Genomic DNA, 16,730 nt, shown 5'->3' with positions numbered 1-16,730 from the left:
CTCCCCCGCCCCCCGGAACCACAACAGGGACGCGGAGGAGGAGGGGGGACGAGGAGGAGAAGAGGGACAAGAGGCGGCTGAAGCAGAAGCAGCAGTGGCGGAAGGGGAACAGGGAGCGACCACCACGGCGACCGCAACGGCGACCGCGACGGCGGCCCCGGGGTCCAAAGAGGCCCCTCTCGGGGACGGGCCGCCCAAGGGAAGGAGATCGAACCCCCGGCCCCGAGCCCCTCCCGCTGCCACCCCGGCGGCCCCAGCCACGCCGGCGGCTCCAGCCGCCGCCTCACGGCCGAGCATGCCCCAGGGCGGGCCCCACACCCCGACCTCGCCGCCAGCCCCCCAGGACAGCGGCACCTTCAGGTCAGTTCGCGGGCGGAGCCCCAGCCTGCCGGGCCCGGCCCGTGGGACACCAGGTAGAGCCTCCCGGGGAAGGAGGGGAGGGGGCGAGAGAGGACGAGGAGGCCACCGAGTTGCCTTCTGGGTAATGGTACCCCCTCCCTCCTCCCCACCCCGTCTTCCTCCCCCCTCCCCCATCCACTTCTTGGAGCTGGGATTGGCCCCGCCCTCCACCGATCTACTCCTTCCCTCCCCCACCTTCCCCTCGCCCTTCCCTTCCCACCCCACCCCACCGGCAGCGCCGTGGGTGGGTCAGGCAAGAAGAGACGCTGCTGTCGCATCCCAGAAGCCCCAGGCAGCTCGAGTTACCTGAGCCCTGATAGGCTTGAGAAAGAGGACGCCCGTGGTGCCTTGGAGAGCTTTTCGTTCCCTGAGCAGGTGCTGCTGGAGCCAGCTTTTTGGGCTCTCTCTCTGACCCTCTCTAACCTCCCCCCTCCTCCACCTCTCCTGATCCCTGGAGCTGCCAGCAGAGGAAATTGGAGAATCCCCCCACTCCCTCTGCTGTCTTCATTTTGCAGAACTCAGAAGAAATACAGCCACCTCGTTTTCTAGTTTTAAGAATGAAAAGTGAATTCCCTTTGATTTGCTTTAGGGCCCCACTTGACAACTTAAAATTTCTGCTTTCTTGCCCTCTCCCACTCACACCGCCAACCCTTGGCATTTCCAGCCGACAACCTTCTCATTTATGCAGGTTGGGGAAAATGATCACAGCCAAACCTGGGAAAACACCGATTCAGGTGTTACATGAGTATGGCATGAAGACCAATAATGTACCCGTTTATGAATTTGAAAGAGCCGATGGACATGCAAATACGCCAAGTTTCACCTTCAGAGTGACTGTTGGTGATATAACCTGCACAGGTCTGTATACACTTAACCCAAACTACTGAGAGTGTGGTGCTAAACGTAGGCTGTAATGTCTTCTTTAGGAAGAGGCCGTAGGGAAATATTGGAGCTGGAAATTGTCAACTGAGGTTAGAAGAAAGACATTTTAAACTTTATCCTCTTTTTCTCATCTTCTCCCTCCCTTTTTCCTCCCCCACAGTATCTTCAGAAGCCCAACTTGAGACATAGTAATGGAGGTCTCCAACTCCCTAAGATATCTCTAATGGTTCCATTAGGCTACCTCTGAGAGTCAGAACTGGAGAGGCTTTAAAGATGAGCAGCTACTCCTAAGTAGCCCTGGGGACTAAGATAGTTTTTAACAATGTGTCCAAGCGATTTCCCATTTTCCACCCCACTTTGCAACTTATTAAACTCAAAGGAATGTGGATGTGAATTTTCTTCTCCCCCACTGTGAGACACATAGAAAGTCCTTCAGCTTTCCTAGATCATAGTGATAGAAACAAGCATATTCTTGTTTATTTACAAAGCTAGAGCTGGCCCAGTGAAACATCTCATTCCGTAGCCAAAGAAAAGAAAGGCCATGAACTTCGATAATTTACATGTGAATTTTCCTATTTGTTAAGTATGAATACTCTATTCATTCCAGTCGTTAACTTCTTGAACATGAAACACACAAAAAGACACATTGCATTTTATTTGAAAAAATATATAAGAGCAATAAATCCAAATGGAATAGGCAAGTTTTGTGGTCTGTTCATCTAAGAACCAAAGAGGCCACAGTTTTTGTTTTTTTCTTGCTGAGGTGAAGCTACATTTCATAACTCCTAAGATGTATGATATCTGGTGAAAGGGCTTAGGGGCTGAGGTAGAATGCTGATCCCTGATGAGAACAGAGAAGGAATAATCACTGTTCTCTCAACTGGGAATTGGGACAAAAAAAAAGTGACAATAGAATCTTAGAGAGGAAAGCAACTTTTAAACTCGTATAGTCAAATCCCTTCATTTTATACTTGAGGAAACTGAGGCCCAGAGATGTTATGTGCAAACATTGGGTAGCAGAGTTAGGATATGAATCCAAGTACTCTGACTCCAAAGCCCACACACTTTCCACTGCACCATGCTGCCTCCCATACAAGGCCAAGCAGTCAGTTTGTAAATCTATTTAGAGATAAAGTAGTAAATCAGGAACTTTGGTTGGGAATCTATGTTAAAAGTAACAAGAAGCTTAAAATCTTTTTTCCCTCTTTAAAAGTATGAAACCCTCATTGTGTGACTAGGGGAGTTACTTAGAGCTTAACCACTGTGTGCCTCAGTTTACTAATGTGTAAAATGAAGATGAAAATGTTTGTACCACCTGCCTTGTTGAGTAAAACTTAGTTTACTTTGTCAAACACAATACAAACATAGGAGCTATTATCAGTAAATGTGTTCCATGTACAGCCAAAGAAACAATAAGGCCACTTTGGGCAGTCTTTATTTCTGGGATATTGTTTAGATATACCACAAAGAGTCAGCGTAGCATAGTAGATGGAGAGTTAGGAAGACCTGGGTTCACGTTTTGCCTCTGATACATATTGGCTGTGATACCAGGGAAGTTGTTTAATTTCTCCCTGCCCTGGGCAATTCTAATATTTTTAAGTATAGAGTATTTCTGATTTGTTTTGATGAAGTTTTCTTACTGGAAGTTTCCTATACTAATAAAATCATAAGTTTGGAACTATATAAATATAAGACAGCAAACGAGCTATATATAAGCTCAATTTAAAAAAAAAACAATAGTTATGTTTTTCCTCCCTACAATTTAGATGAAGGACCAGAAATCTACGGAGTACTTTTAAAAGATGACTTCATCACTATGCTGACTGAGTCACTCCCTCCCCCCACCCTTAACACATCCTTGTTCCACTCTCACCTCATTTTACTGGTAAAAATGGAGGCTGTCTTCTTGACATGTCTTATTCCAGAGACTGTTTATCATGAAATCTAAGGAGTTGAAAGGAACCTTAGAGATCCAGTCTAATACCTCCATTTTATAGAAAAGGAAACTGAGGCCCAGAGAGGAAAAATGATTTACACAGAGTAGCAGCTATATTGGCAGACTTGGGAATTGAACTTGAGTCTCTTGATTTCCTAGGCAGAAACTTGTTCTACTACATTATTCTGTGTTGTCCCTAAGAGAGGGAAGAAGTCAAATGTGTACAATTTTATTCATTGCTGCTTTCTGAAATTAGAAATAGACTCTGGCCTCACCTCCCTACCCCCTTTATCCACTGGGGAAGAAGTCACTGTCCTTTTCTCCTGCCTTGAAAGAGTACTGTGATACCCTAAATATAATCATTGTAGATGCACAACTTTTAACTGGAGTTTGACCAGGGCACACAAGGATGCAACAGAATAGAGTGATGATAATTTTGCTGTTAAATATTTTTATTACTGAGTGCTTTAACAGAAAGCCTACTCATAACACTATCATTGCTGGCTAGGCTGCATTTCACAAGTTCAGGCTTCTCTGCTACAATGATACTGGTGTTCTCCCTTTCGTCCAGGCTTAGAGGAGAAGTGAATATGTTCAATACCTCTGAGCATAAAATATAACCTCTTTTTCTATCATTTTATGGAGCATTTATAATTTTAAAATGTCTTTTTGATGTATACATTTAGTATGTAGGGAAACCCTTTTTAAAATACAATTTGGTTATTTTATCTTTGTTTTTGTGTAACTTAGATGTCCCCCTGTATCTCTCCCTCTCTCCCATCCCAAAGAATAGTCCTTTGTAACAATTTTTTTAAGAGAGAGAAAAAATCAGTCGTGTTTGTAAAGAAGAATTAGAACCAAAGGGAAAAACCATGAGAAAGAAAAAAACCAAAGGGAGAAAAAAAGAGAAAAATAGTATGCTTCAATCTGCATACAGACTCCATAGTTCTTTCTCTAGTTGTGGATAGCATTTTCCATCATGAGTCTTTTCAAATTGTCTTAGTTCATTGCATTGCAGCATTCATTTTCAAATGTTTTGTGGTCGTGGAACTTTCCATTTACATTTTTGTAGTCATTATGCATATTGTTTTCCTGGTTCTGCTTACTTCACTTTGCATCAGTTCATGTAGGTCTTTTCATGCTTCTCTATATTCATGTTTGTCATTTCTTACACTACAATGCTATTCCATTGTATTCATGTACCGTAATTTATTTAGTCATCCCGTAGCCAATGGGTTCCTACTTAGGGAAAACCTTTTTCTATTATATACGTTTAGAGGCAGCATGCTATGTCGGTAGAGTGGTGTATATGGAGTTATGAAGATTTGGATTCAGATCCTTCCTTAAACCCTTCTGTACTGCAGGTCCCTCATCTATAAAAATCAGGAAAATAGTATTTGTAGAGGACCTGCCTCACAAAGTCATTGTAAAATCAAAATGAGATAGTGTATTTAAAGTACTTTGCAAAATTTTAAATGCTGCATAATATCAGCATTCTAATAAGTAATAATTTTGCCATCTTTCCCTCTTGTAAATTGAAGTCATTTGCTCATGTCGCTATTCTCTCAGATTGTACTGCCTTTTTCTTTTTAATTTTTCCTAATATAGGTGAAGGTTCAAGTAAGAAAATGGCGAAGCATAAAGCTGCAGAAGCTGCCATTGGCCATTTGAAAGCAAATGCAAGTCTTTGGTGAGCTACAATTTTTTTTTTTTTTGCATTTTCAGCTCAGAAATATCATCGCTGAGACAAAAATCAAAGTTTGAATTATGTTTGCAAAAGCAACAGAGTGAACTGTTATATTTAAACTGGGAATGCCTCTTTTTTTTATGAAAACTCGTACATCTGGGAGGAACTTTAGGAATAAATAAGTTCAAGAATTAAAATGAATGCCGTATTGATCTAGGCCTGTTTTTTCCAAATAGGACTTATATAGTGTAGTAGAGATCCAGTTATTTCTTGCTACATTTTTTGATAGGCTGTTTATTTATCATGACTGTTTTATAGTATTAAGACTAAGCATTTTCTTGTAGGAAATATGTTACATTAGTAAATGGTAGCAGCTAAAACTGCTCTTCTAGGGTTCTGGCATGAGACACTAAGGCAATAAATTTCCCTCTAAGTCTACAGTTTCTTTTTTATCTCTAGAAAGCTATGTATCATATATGCCTCATTAAATAAGCAATACAGGTATTATTAAGTGTATAGTAATATCAATCCTTTGCATATCATTGAATTATATGGTAGTTTAGCTGGTAAAATAACTATTGGAAAGAGTTTTGATGTCTAGGACATTGTTGTCTGGCTTTTTTTTTCCTGCCCTTGATATCATATGTCATAAGGATATAGAACTGGCTGGACTATGAAGCACCATGTATTGAATCACACTTTTAGATACTCCCTTATATCAAAGAATTAGAGAATTTTAGAATTAGAAGGGACCACAGTGACCATATAGTGCTACCCACACACAGAAAAGAATCACCACTACAATATACCCAACCTTTAGTCATCCAGCCTTGGCATGAAGAGCTCCAATTAGAGAAATCTACTGCGTTCAGAGGAAGCCCATTCCACTTTTGAACAGCTTTGCTTCTCAAGATGTGTCTGCTTACAAGCAAGCCTTTGCAACCTACACGCACACTCCTGGTTCTGCTGTTTGGAGTTACCAAACAGGACACGTGTAATAACTCTTCATATATTTGGAAGATAGTTATTGTGACTCCATATGGGGTCGTGACCCACAATTTAAGAAGTGCTGCTGGTCATCACCAGTTCCTTAAGCCTGTCCTTGTATTCCAGGAAGTTGAGGCTGTAATTCACCATTCTTGTTCTTTGGATGTTCTCCAACTTATCAGTATCCTTCCTAAAATGTTATACTGAGAACCAAACACAGTATTTTTGATGTGGTTGGATCAGGGCAGAATATAGTGGGACTATTACCAGCTTAATCCTAGAAGTTATACCTCTCTTATTTTAGCCCAAGATCTCTGTAGCTAAGCTCTGGGCCAGTTCTAATGTCCTTAATTCACACAAGATGCCATCTAGTTCTGGTTGATACTAGCATCCTCTGTCTAGGTTGTTACAGAGACTTTTCCTTCCTCTCCCTTTCCACTATGGAATTTTGGCTTGGCCATATTCCTATTCTCTCCTACTTTAAATCTTTCAGAGAATTCCTAAAACTATTACCATAAAGACTCTATACATCAGCTCCTGTGTTTGATATTCCAGAGTAACAAAGATCCTCGAGGCTAGAGATCACATGTAATTGATAGATATTGATTTTCAAGACTTTGCCATTTTGTTACCTGCCATTTTTTTCCTGCCTTTGATGATTGCCATTTTATTTCTGTACACCAGAAGGTCACCACCATAAAATGTTCAGTGCATTTGGCACATTGTAAAACTGAATGGCATTATAAAAATGTGTACTCTGTAAGATTTTTCCAAGTGATGTTTTAGATAGCCAGGGAAAAATAAGCCAGAAAACACTATGTATTTTTGTTTCATGGCAGGTAGAAGGGGAATTGTTAGGTTATAATCAGGCCTAGAAGGGTTAACCCATTGCCATAATTTTCCTTTTAATCAAAATAATTTTGATAATTTCAGATTACTGCATTGTACATGGATGCCTATAGCATGACAACTCAGACAAAGTTTAAACCCATGCCGGCAGTCAAAAAATAAACAGGAGATAATATTATCTGAAATCTCAGTAATGATAAAAGATGCCCACCAGTTGCCAAACTATGTACATGCAGCTTAATTCTATAATACTTCTGGCTTTCTAAATAACTATAATATTCTTAGATACCTTCTACTTAAAACTGACTAAAAAAGTCATCACCTATTTTAAATCCTTAACCCTGCTCTCAAAAATTAAGACTCCACTTTGTGCAAAGCATAGCCCCATAACATGAGACTCTTCAATCCAGACATTCTTAACTAAATAAGAGATTTTAGAAACATATTACAAGATCATTTCAATCAAAAGTTCATTGAATATTTTCCATGTCTGAGGCACTGTTTTGTAGGCACTAGAGGAAAGAGAAATGAAAAGGGCAAGGTCCTTGCCTCATGGATCTCCCAGTCTAGTAGGAGAAATGATATACGCAAATAACTAAAATAGAAAAATAAAATTTGGGATGCCCAAATTAACTGAAAATTTCCTGCCAGTTTTCCACTTGTTTTGGCAACTATAGCAATACAATAGTAATATGATAACTCACATTATATAGAGCTTGGCAGTATGTGAAGTGTTTTCGCAATCTGGTGTCATATGACTTAAGTTACACCTCTGTGAGGATAGGCAGAATAATCATCATCCATATTTTTTAGGTAAAGAAATAGAGTCTCAGAGAAACAAAATTACTTAACCATATGATGAGTAAATGTCTGAGCCAGGTCTAGAACCTGGAGATTTTCAGGTTCCTGGAATACTGTATGTTCCATTATACTAGTCAGTCTATTTCATATAGGCCTACCATAGAAGAAATCCATTCAAATAAGTTACTACTATTTTATTAAAACAGCTGTTCACTGACAGCTGGCCAAAGTGACCCGCCAATGTCAAGAAATTTTTCTTCTGCCAGAACCAGTGAGTCTCTTGCTTATAATCAGTACTCCATTCGTGCTCTTCATTTCTATATTAGTTTACTTTTTTGAGAGTCTTCAGCTTTTAAATAAATTTTCTTATAATTCAAGGTTCATCCTAAATGACTTTAATGAAGTATTAATAGAATGTTTTTTCTTCTTGAATTAAAATTCAAAATTTGATTACATTTTTTGAAGGTAAGGGATTCTGCTTCTGATTTGGTTCCACAGCTCTTTGTTAACTCTTATATGCATTTAGGTTTGAATTCATAAGTTTAATGTTTGTATTTGTTAAAAAAAAATAGTGTGGGTCTGAGTAGGAACTTGGAAAATTCACTTTCATTTTGGCATTAATCAATAATTTTCAAAGCAACCAACAAGAGGGATTAGTTCTTGAATAATTTCCCATTTGAAGAAGTTCACATCTTTAAACAAAAAAATCTAATTTTTCTATATCTTTTATTTCTTGAGAAAAGTTCAATATCTTCTCCATACCGGTTTTAATTTCTCCTACTTTAAGAGAATTTTGTAGTACAGGTATCCCCATTCATAGACTATAGGAAAGTCCCATCAGATCATGACTAGGGGTCAGTCCTTCACTGTATAATGGATTTCTTGCTTTAGATAGGATGCTACACAGCTTATTTAAAAAGCAGACTTTCTAGATAATTTAGTATAGTTTAGATTTGCCAACCTTTGGTTTACATAGAAATTTTAAGGACTGCATGTTACATAAAAGTACACTTCTAGTGGATGCCTTTATTGTTGATATCCGTAGAATTGATTCACAAAGATATTTGCAGTGACCTGTTACAGGGTTGGCAAACTATGGCCTTTGGGCCAAATTTTAAGTTATTTTACTTAAAAACATAAAAACCGTTCTTAGCTCATCAGCCATATAGAAACGGGTGGCAATCTAGATTTGGCCTATGAGCTGTATGTAGGTTGTTGACCTCTGACCTGGCAGAATGCAACTATAAACCAAAGAGGATAGTAAACAAAAAGTATTAAGTTAGAATTTTATGTTTAATTTTTCATTAATTATGTTGGATATAATACACCACAAACAAAAAAAGGACAAAAATTAATATAAAGAAAATTTCCCCTATCACATATTACTGAATCAAAATGAGCATGTCTGTTTAGTCATATTGGAGAAGTTATTTCCTAATTCATAATATATTTAAAAAACAATTTAGTTTTGCAGTTCCAGACCCAATGGCTCCTGATCCTTCCAAGCAACCAAAGAATCAGGCTAATCCTATTGGTTCATTACAGGTATGTTGGGTAGTTAGTTTTCATACGTCATATTTGTCTTCTAATAAAAGATGTAACAGTGACTTTAGCATAGTTGTGTTGCATAAAAAAGGAAATGAGTATTTTAAAATAAAATGGTAACATGTTTTGTTTTCCAAGTTACTTTCATTAGATGTTACAAAACTAACTTGAAATGATTATTCTATTTATTATGTCTTGGATTTTCCTCCCATATACAGTATCTGCCTTTGGTTTGTGGAATTCTCATTTGAGATCAACAGGACCCCTGTGCACATGGGTAGAGTGTTTTATATTTTAAGAATGTTTCTTACCACTTGTGACAGAAGACCTCTTTCTGCTTCTGTTGTAAGAGAAGCCATCACAAATAGCACAGACCAGATAGCATAGGTCGAGAAGAGGGAAGTAGTATGCTTATTTGCTTACTCTGCCAAAGATAACACAACCAGCTTTGAATTATTGCATGCACATCATCCTTCTTACAGATTATCCATGCATTCTGTTGGCCAGTTTACCCATCCCCATTATCCAGTTGGTCCTGTTGAATACCTTCTTCCCTTCTATGGGCTTTTCCTTTTTTTTTTTCCTCACCTTTCTTCTGCACCTTCACCAAAGTTCTTTCTTTGCTTTCTTTGCTCTGCCCTCTTCCCATTTGAATGCAATCATTAGCCAGCTATGGGCTCAAAAGTCTACAGATATGAGGGGGAGAGGCCACAGGAGTCAGTGGCATTGAATTCCTCCAGACATCCTCTCTAATGTTCTGTAAGAGGCTTTCAGCAGCCTGGCTTCTCATTTGATCTGTGAAATCTCGGTGTGTTATGGTTAAATGAAAGCACTCCATTTACAGGAGGGCATTGCTTCTTTGTTGATATTAGTGGACCTTATAAAATGTTAGGATGTCTATGTGAAAATAGATGAACTTCCCTCATTTTTTTTTTGTTGCCAAACATCATTACTTTGTTACCCCTTTATAATAGAAATGTGGGAAAAGAGATTATAATGTTTTTATTGTAGTCATTATATAGATGAAATTATAAATGAAGCTTTTCCACTGTTTTGTAGGAACTGGCTATTCAGCATGGCTGGAGACTTCCCGAGTATACACTTTCTCAGGAGGGAGGACCTGCTCATAAGAAAGAGTTCACCACGATTTGTAGACTTGAATCATTTATAGAAACTGGTATATATGTCTTGTTTAATATTGTATCATGCTGTGTCAAAAGAAATTTTTATTCTAGTAGCAGATTGTTACTTCTTTCTCCTTTCAAATTTGAGTATATCTTAAAAGTATGTTTTGGCATTCTTTAGTAAATTCTTATCATAACTAGTGCCCATGCCCATTGGCAGATATCCTGGGCCTAAAAAAAGTCTTGTACAACATGTGAATTAGCTACGCCCTCTTCTACTTGCAACTTTTTAATGCCTTTCTCTGAGACTTGAGATGAAATTTGAGTGCACTTAGTTGTATGCAGATGTTTTCATAACTCTACAGACAATATCTAGGTTTAAGTAGAAAATAGATCTAAAGGGACAAGGTAGTATTTCTAAATTAAGGATGGAGATGGTGAATTTTTTAAAGTATATGAATATTTTGTACTTTTAAGACCAACATGATTTTGAAGCAGATACAGATAAATTCTATGTACTTGGGGGGGGCGGGAGCAGCATGCAGAGAGAAGAAATAATAAATCTTTTTCAGAGTTTCACCATAAACTCCAGAAGTTAAAAGGACTCCAGGGGAAGGTTGAGATTAACAAATGAGAAGGTGGGATAGCAAATAAGATGATAGAAAAGGAAGAACAAGGATATGAGAATAATGTTGTCAGTTTAAAAAAAATTAAACTTTTAATCCTGTGTTGAAGACAATAAGAAAAAAAATGTAGAAAGCTAGTATGATTATGCTTAATTTTTCTTATATTCATTCTCTAATAACATTTGAAATAATTTTAAAGGGGTCCATTAATTTGAAGTTTAGTTAAACGATACAATCAGTTTCCTTTTTTTTTTTTGTTTTTTAAAATTTATTTAGTTTTTTATTTTTCCCATTTCATGTAAAAACAATTTTTAACATTCATTTTTAAAACTTTTACTCCCAAATTCTCTCCTTTCCTCCCTCCCTACCCCACCATAGAGAAGGCAAGCATTTTACATACTACAGTCAATTTCAAGGAAATTAGTACCTCTTTAATGATTTTCTAATCTAATTCCATCCTTTCATACTCAAGAAGGGGTGATACATAGTTGTAAGTTTGTTTAAGACAGCCAGAGACAGGCCCAGAAGAATGAGATTATAACTTGCATAGACCATTGCGGATTGGGAAAGTGGTCAGAAATAAACCAAGTGTAGCTCAATAAAGAGAAGTGCAGGAAGAATCTGCTTGTTGAGAAAAAATAAATCACATAAATGTAGAGGACATTTATATGTAAAAGTACAGTAGAGGACAGTGTACATAACAGGTTTACCAGGTATCTGCAACTGAACAGTAACTAAAAAAGGCAAGCATGAAGCCAGGATGAAACTATTTGAAGAACATGTAGGCAACGTGAGATAATTGTTCCATCACACAAGAACCCATTCTTTCATGATCCATTTAGGCTCCCTTTGTGGACATTAATTCTTTTTAAATATTTTCTATTATATTTTCTTTAGGAAAGGGGGCATCAAAAAAACAAGCCAAGAGAAATGCTGCTGAAAAGTTTCTTGCCAAATTCCGTGAATTCTCTCCTGATAACAATGTTTCCTTAGTAAGTAGCATTTGGGCTTCAGTGTTGTCAATATGATAAAGTATCTCATTCTACAAGAAACTGTATTTTCATTCTGTGTAGGTCAGTCAAGCCTTTAGTCCTGTGAAAGGACATTGAGTTATTTAGTGGCTGACATATCTAATTTCAGCTATCTTCCAGATACATAGAATTGGTCACAGGAGGGATTATGAGTATAAATCAGAAGTTGTCAGACTAGAGCTTGAGGACCAAAATCTATGCCTGTTTTCATGTGGTCTGTAAGCTAAGAATGTTTTTTATCTTTTTTAATACAATGAAACTTTATTTAAAAATGTAAAAACCATTCTTAGTTCCCAAGCCCTACAAAACAGGGGGCAGGCCAGAGTTGTCCCTAGACTATAGTTTGCAGACCCCTGGCATAAATGGCTATAGTGTTCATCTAAGAAAAAAGAACAATGTTGCCACTACTCATAGTTAAGTCAGTAGCATCATGTTTCAAAGCAGAAGACCTGAAAAGAAATCCATAGACTTCAGCAGACTGCCAGAGGGGCCCATGGCACAGAACAGGTTACAAATCTCTGCCTCAGAGCGTAAGAACTGGAAGGAACTTCGAACATGGAACATAGGGTGCTAGTCTTCTTCATGACCTACAGAGCTTGTCTAGAGGGAGTTTGGTACAGTGGAACAAGCCTAAGATGTTTGGAGTCAAAGAGACTTGGGTTCAAATGCCACCTTTGTTATTTCCTATTTGTATAATCTCAGGCAAGTCACTTAATCTCTCTGTACTTCAGCTGCCTCACCTGTAAAATTAGGAGATAGAAGCAAATGGTGTCTAAGGTCTCTTCGAGCCCTAAGTGATTCTGTGATCTAATCCAACCTCTTAATTTCACAGATGAGGGCACACAGGCCCTATGTCACTTGCTGAAAGATGCTAAATGTGTGAATTGGGAACACAGCAAGGAGGCTCCCCAAGGGCACCTTTAGGATGGATGAGATCATAGAACCAGTGAGACTATTCCCATCTGACTATTCTGCCCTCCCCATTCACTTTGTACTTCTAGGAATCATCAAAACTAGGAGTGGAGAGAAGCTCAGAGCAATGGCAGGAGGTTTATAGAGGTCCCAATTCCCTTATTTTATGGCAAAGGAAACTGAGAACGTGGAAGGCAAAGAAACTTTGCAAAGGTCAAACAGGGATCAAAAAAGTTATGTGATTTGCTCAAGGTGACGTAGCTAGTAAATATTAGATCAAAGAGCTAAAACCTAGGTTTTCTGATTCCCTCATCCAGGATTTTTTTTCCAGTAAAACACAATGGTTCTCAAGTGAGTTGACAGTTATCTATGTCTATATTTGGTGTGGGAGTGGGGAGTGGAGTTATGGCAGTGGGTAATAATTTTAGGCTCATGGTAGATAAAAGGTTTTTTCGTTGTGGGAGTGGTTGAAGTGGTTTTATTAGAGCTAAACAACCTTTTAAGAAAAGCAGGAGTAGCCTTAACTGAAAATAAGGTGATGTGTTCTCTACAAAATACAACTTAGTGATTTCACTTTTCATTTTCCACTGCATGACTGTACGCTATACTGTTGAAAGTTTTCTGGTGGCCTCTAAAAAATAGTAGAGAGAAATCAAGCTGTAGAATCTAAAGGATATAAATGCAGTGATTAATATGAAAATTACCTGAGAATAGATTATTAAGCAGGCTTAGATTATTTGCAGCTTTGTAGAATATCTGAATATAGCCCTGGGAAAATTCTAATGAAAACCATTCACTTGACAAAATATTTGCGCTAATTCTTATGTTATACAAATATTTTGTTAGCAAATTTCCATATAGTTGTTTCTGCCCCTTGTTATTTATTTTAAATTGAAAATTTATACATGACCCAGTTTCTGGTTAAAATGGTTTTATTTACAAGGTTACACTTAGGATAATTCTTTAATAAATGTTTTTGATCATAGTGGAAATTATCTGTCTATAAATCTAAACTTTCAAATGTTTTTCAGGCAAATGCCCTAGGAAGTACTATTGGATGTACTTGGAATACTCTGAGGAATTCAAATGGGGAGAAAATAACTTTACTGAGAAGAAGCCTACTCAGTATTCCTAATACAGATTACATTCAGATGCTTGGAGAAATTGGAAAGGAACAAGGTTTTGAAATAACATATTTGGATATAGGTAAGATTTTCTTTTTAGTAGATTTCAAAAATTTCTTTCTTGATTTGGGAAACTAAAATATAGATTTCTTAGAGTCCAGTCATTCCTAGCATTGATTGAGGATTCATGCATGCTGCTTGTACAATAACCAGTACAATATTCTGGGGGAGAAACAGGGACAGCTTTGGACTGCCCCCACTCACCTTGACTTAAATATTTACTCTGTCTTGGTCCTTGATTTTTTATTTTAATTATTTCACGATACCTATTTAGTGTCTTTTTCTTGGTAAATTTGTCTTACAACAGATGGTAAAGAACTTAATTGTTGGGGGCAGCTAGGTGGCACAATGAGTAGAGCACTGGCTCTGGAGTCAGGAGGAATTGAGTTCAAATGCGGCCTCAGACACTTGATACATGTACTAGTTGTGTGAGCTTGGGCAAGTCACTTAACCCCAACTGCCCTGTCAAAAAAAAATAAAAAAATTTTTAAAAAGAACTTAATTGTTCACAACCACTCTTAATCTGAATGGGAAGTGAGCAGGACTTAGAGCTGAAACTTTGATAATCAGGTGTTCATAATAACCATGAGAGAAGAGAATTTGTAAGACTTGAGATGGGGATTCCTGATTTTCTGTAGCACTTTGAGGAGACACAAAGAGTAAAGATTGCATGGTGCCTTTATGTTCTAATAATGCTGCCCATGCTAAAATAAATGTTGATTTGAATGGGCCTAGAAATGGAGCACGGATGTCTTGTAAGAGACTATCAGCATCTAGACTGTGGGTAGGACTGTGGAGAATAATTGATTCCTGGTTATTTAAATTAAAAAAGAAAACAGTTCAGTTTTGTTAAGAGTTATGTTTTAATGATGCAGTTACTTTTGAAGAGCTCAGATTTTTAAGCAACTTTACTAATTTCCATATTTCTGATTGAATTATAAAACTGCATCTGTTACTGGATGAAGAATCAATATGAAAACCTAGATGTAAGAACTAGAAAGGCTCTTTCTCCATTAAGTCACTCTACATTTAGACATTTCCCTCTAGAGCAGTGATTCTTAAGCTGAGTTCTATGAATTTGGTTTTTTAAAAAAACACTTTTCATAGCTTTACTTCAACTGGTTTCCTTCCTAATTCTATAGGTATTTATGCATTTAAAAACATTCTGAGAAGGGGTACCAGACTGACAAAGGGTTCTGACATAAAAAAGGTTAAGCGCTAGGTGCTCCAAATTGTATGACTGAAATCATGCTGATCTTCATAATCATTCTGTCATACACTTTTTTTTTCCCTTCCCCCTTATCTTAGTTTATCCTTTTTCACCTGCTGTAACTGAGCAGAAGGCCTGCCTTCTTCCTTCTTGGTTCATAGTTTTACTTTGCCTCAAATACTTGTATGTTTTTTAATGGATCTTTTAGTTAGGCTGGTCCTCAGATGACACACAGTCTGTCAGATGCATTCTGCAAGTATTTATTAAGTACCTATTATGGGTCAGGCACTCTGCTGGCCCATATCTGAAGACTTTCCAGTTTGGTAGGATGTAACAAGGTTTTCCTGATAATGGTTTTCACCTTCAAGAATGCAGGATTACCTTGGTATTACAACTGGTCATAAGAATGGATTCTCCACTTAAGTGGAGATTCAGAGATTGTAATCTTTAAAATATTCTTGCACAAAAATAATGTATATGACCAAGGGAAGTGTTGAGCTAACTCTCCATTTTCGTTTGCCCGGATCCAAATGTCAATTGATGGACATCAGCTGACATCTTAATAAAAATACAGAACTTTCTCTTTAGTTGTACCAAGTAGAAAAAAGGAAGTCCTGCATTTTATTTGATGGAGTTGAGGTTTGTTTTACCCTGCAGAGTGAGTGGCAAGGATTAATAAAGCACCTTAAATGTATGCTTGCTAATAAGATGATATTCTTCGTTTCCTAAACTCAGGTTTCTCAATTATTGATACAAAGTATGTATGATGTGTTGGTAATAGTAGTTTATCTGTTTCAGAAGAACTGAGTGTGAATGGACAGTACCAGTGTCTTGCTGAACTTTCAACCAGCCCCATCACGGTCTGCCACGGTTCTGGAATCTCCTGTGGCAGTGCCCATAGTGATGCAGCTCACAATGCCCTGCAGTATTTAAAGATAATGGCAGAGAGAAAGTAAACTTGGAGCAACTTTAAGAAAAATCCTTCAGCAGCAGTAGCACATAAAAGGAGTTTTTCCCCCCCAAGTAAAATGTTGACTGTAATGTTTAGCTTGCGTGATGTTTCTAAATCACTTTCATAGAAAACCATCAGACTACAGTTTTCATTATATCACAGCAGTGGTTATGAATTAAGCTCTTTTTAATGGCTTCAACTTTGTATTGTTTTCTTGTATTTATAAACTTTGTATCATGAAGCAGAGTGTAGCACCTAGTATGATGCCATGCACACAGTAGGCAGTAAATAAATATTTCTTGTTTATAATGACGATGACAATGATGAAATAAAACTACTACTGAGCAACAATTTTTACTGGTGCTTAAATCCTTCCTCACACAAAGCTTAGTAAAGGGTTTTCTAAAGAACCCCTTTACAATGCTAGTGTTGAGGGACAGGACTAACACCGGCCTTATAGGCTAACTGTTATATCAGACTTTTATTGCATGTAGTTGTTATGTTTCAGGGGACATGATTTGACCGCAGTGTATATGAATCCATGTAATAAGGAGCTGTATTATAATGGGGTTCTACTGCATTTTATTAAAAAGCTACTGACTTGA

At 37.7% G+C, this 16,730-nt stretch overlaps 2 protein-coding genes across 3 annotated transcripts in view; one reads left to right on the top strand and one right to left on the bottom strand.

The window, feature by feature from the left end:
* Window positions 1-501, bottom strand: part of PJVK (pejvakin) — a 14,957-nt gene extending 14,456 nt beyond the window's left edge. The window contains exon 1 of the mRNA XM_036745826.1: window positions 355-501. The gene's annotated coding sequence lies outside the window, so the exon portion shown is untranslated. The remainder of the gene's footprint in view (window positions 1-354) is intronic.
* On the top strand, window positions 20-16,730 carry PRKRA (protein activator of interferon induced protein kinase EIF2AK2). 2 transcript variants are annotated; one of them, XM_036745831.1, is made up of 8 exons: window positions 20-360; window positions 1,088-1,257; window positions 4,826-4,907; window positions 9,008-9,086; window positions 10,146-10,263; window positions 11,734-11,828; window positions 13,811-13,985; window positions 15,975-16,730. In XM_036745831.1, exons 1-8 carry the CDS (start codon window positions 296-298, stop codon window positions 16,127-16,129), a joined length of 939 nt encoding a protein of 312 aa, XP_036601726.1. In that variant the 5' UTR covers window positions 20-295; the 3' UTR covers window positions 16,130-16,730. The 2 variants fall into 2 exon arrangements, with proteins under 2 accessions (XP_036601726.1, XP_036601725.1); XM_036745830.1 differs by having other exon boundaries at window positions 15,972-16,730.

The sequence above is a fragment of the Trichosurus vulpecula genome, chromosome 2, assembly GCF_011100635.1.
Source record: "Trichosurus vulpecula isolate mTriVul1 chromosome 2, mTriVul1.pri, whole genome shotgun sequence".
NCBI classification, from domain to species: domain Eukaryota; kingdom Metazoa; phylum Chordata; class Mammalia; order Diprotodontia; family Phalangeridae; genus Trichosurus; species Trichosurus vulpecula.
This window is presented reverse-complemented; position numbering and strand designations above follow the sequence as displayed.

Excerpts from the sequence above, each read along its gene's own strand:
- PRKRA (XM_036745830.1), top strand. The coding sequence starts at position 296 with ATGCCCCAGGGCGGGCCCCACACCCCGACCTCGCCGCCAGCCCCCCAG. Across the intron at positions 1,258-4,825 it reads TGGTGATATAACCTGCACAG|GTGAAGGTTCAAGTAAGAAA; the intron begins GTCTGTATACAC and ends TTCCTAATATAG. Across the intron at positions 9,087-10,145 it reads ATCCTATTGGTTCATTACAG|GAACTGGCTATTCAGCATGG; the intron begins GTATGTTGGGTA and ends ACTGTTTTGTAG.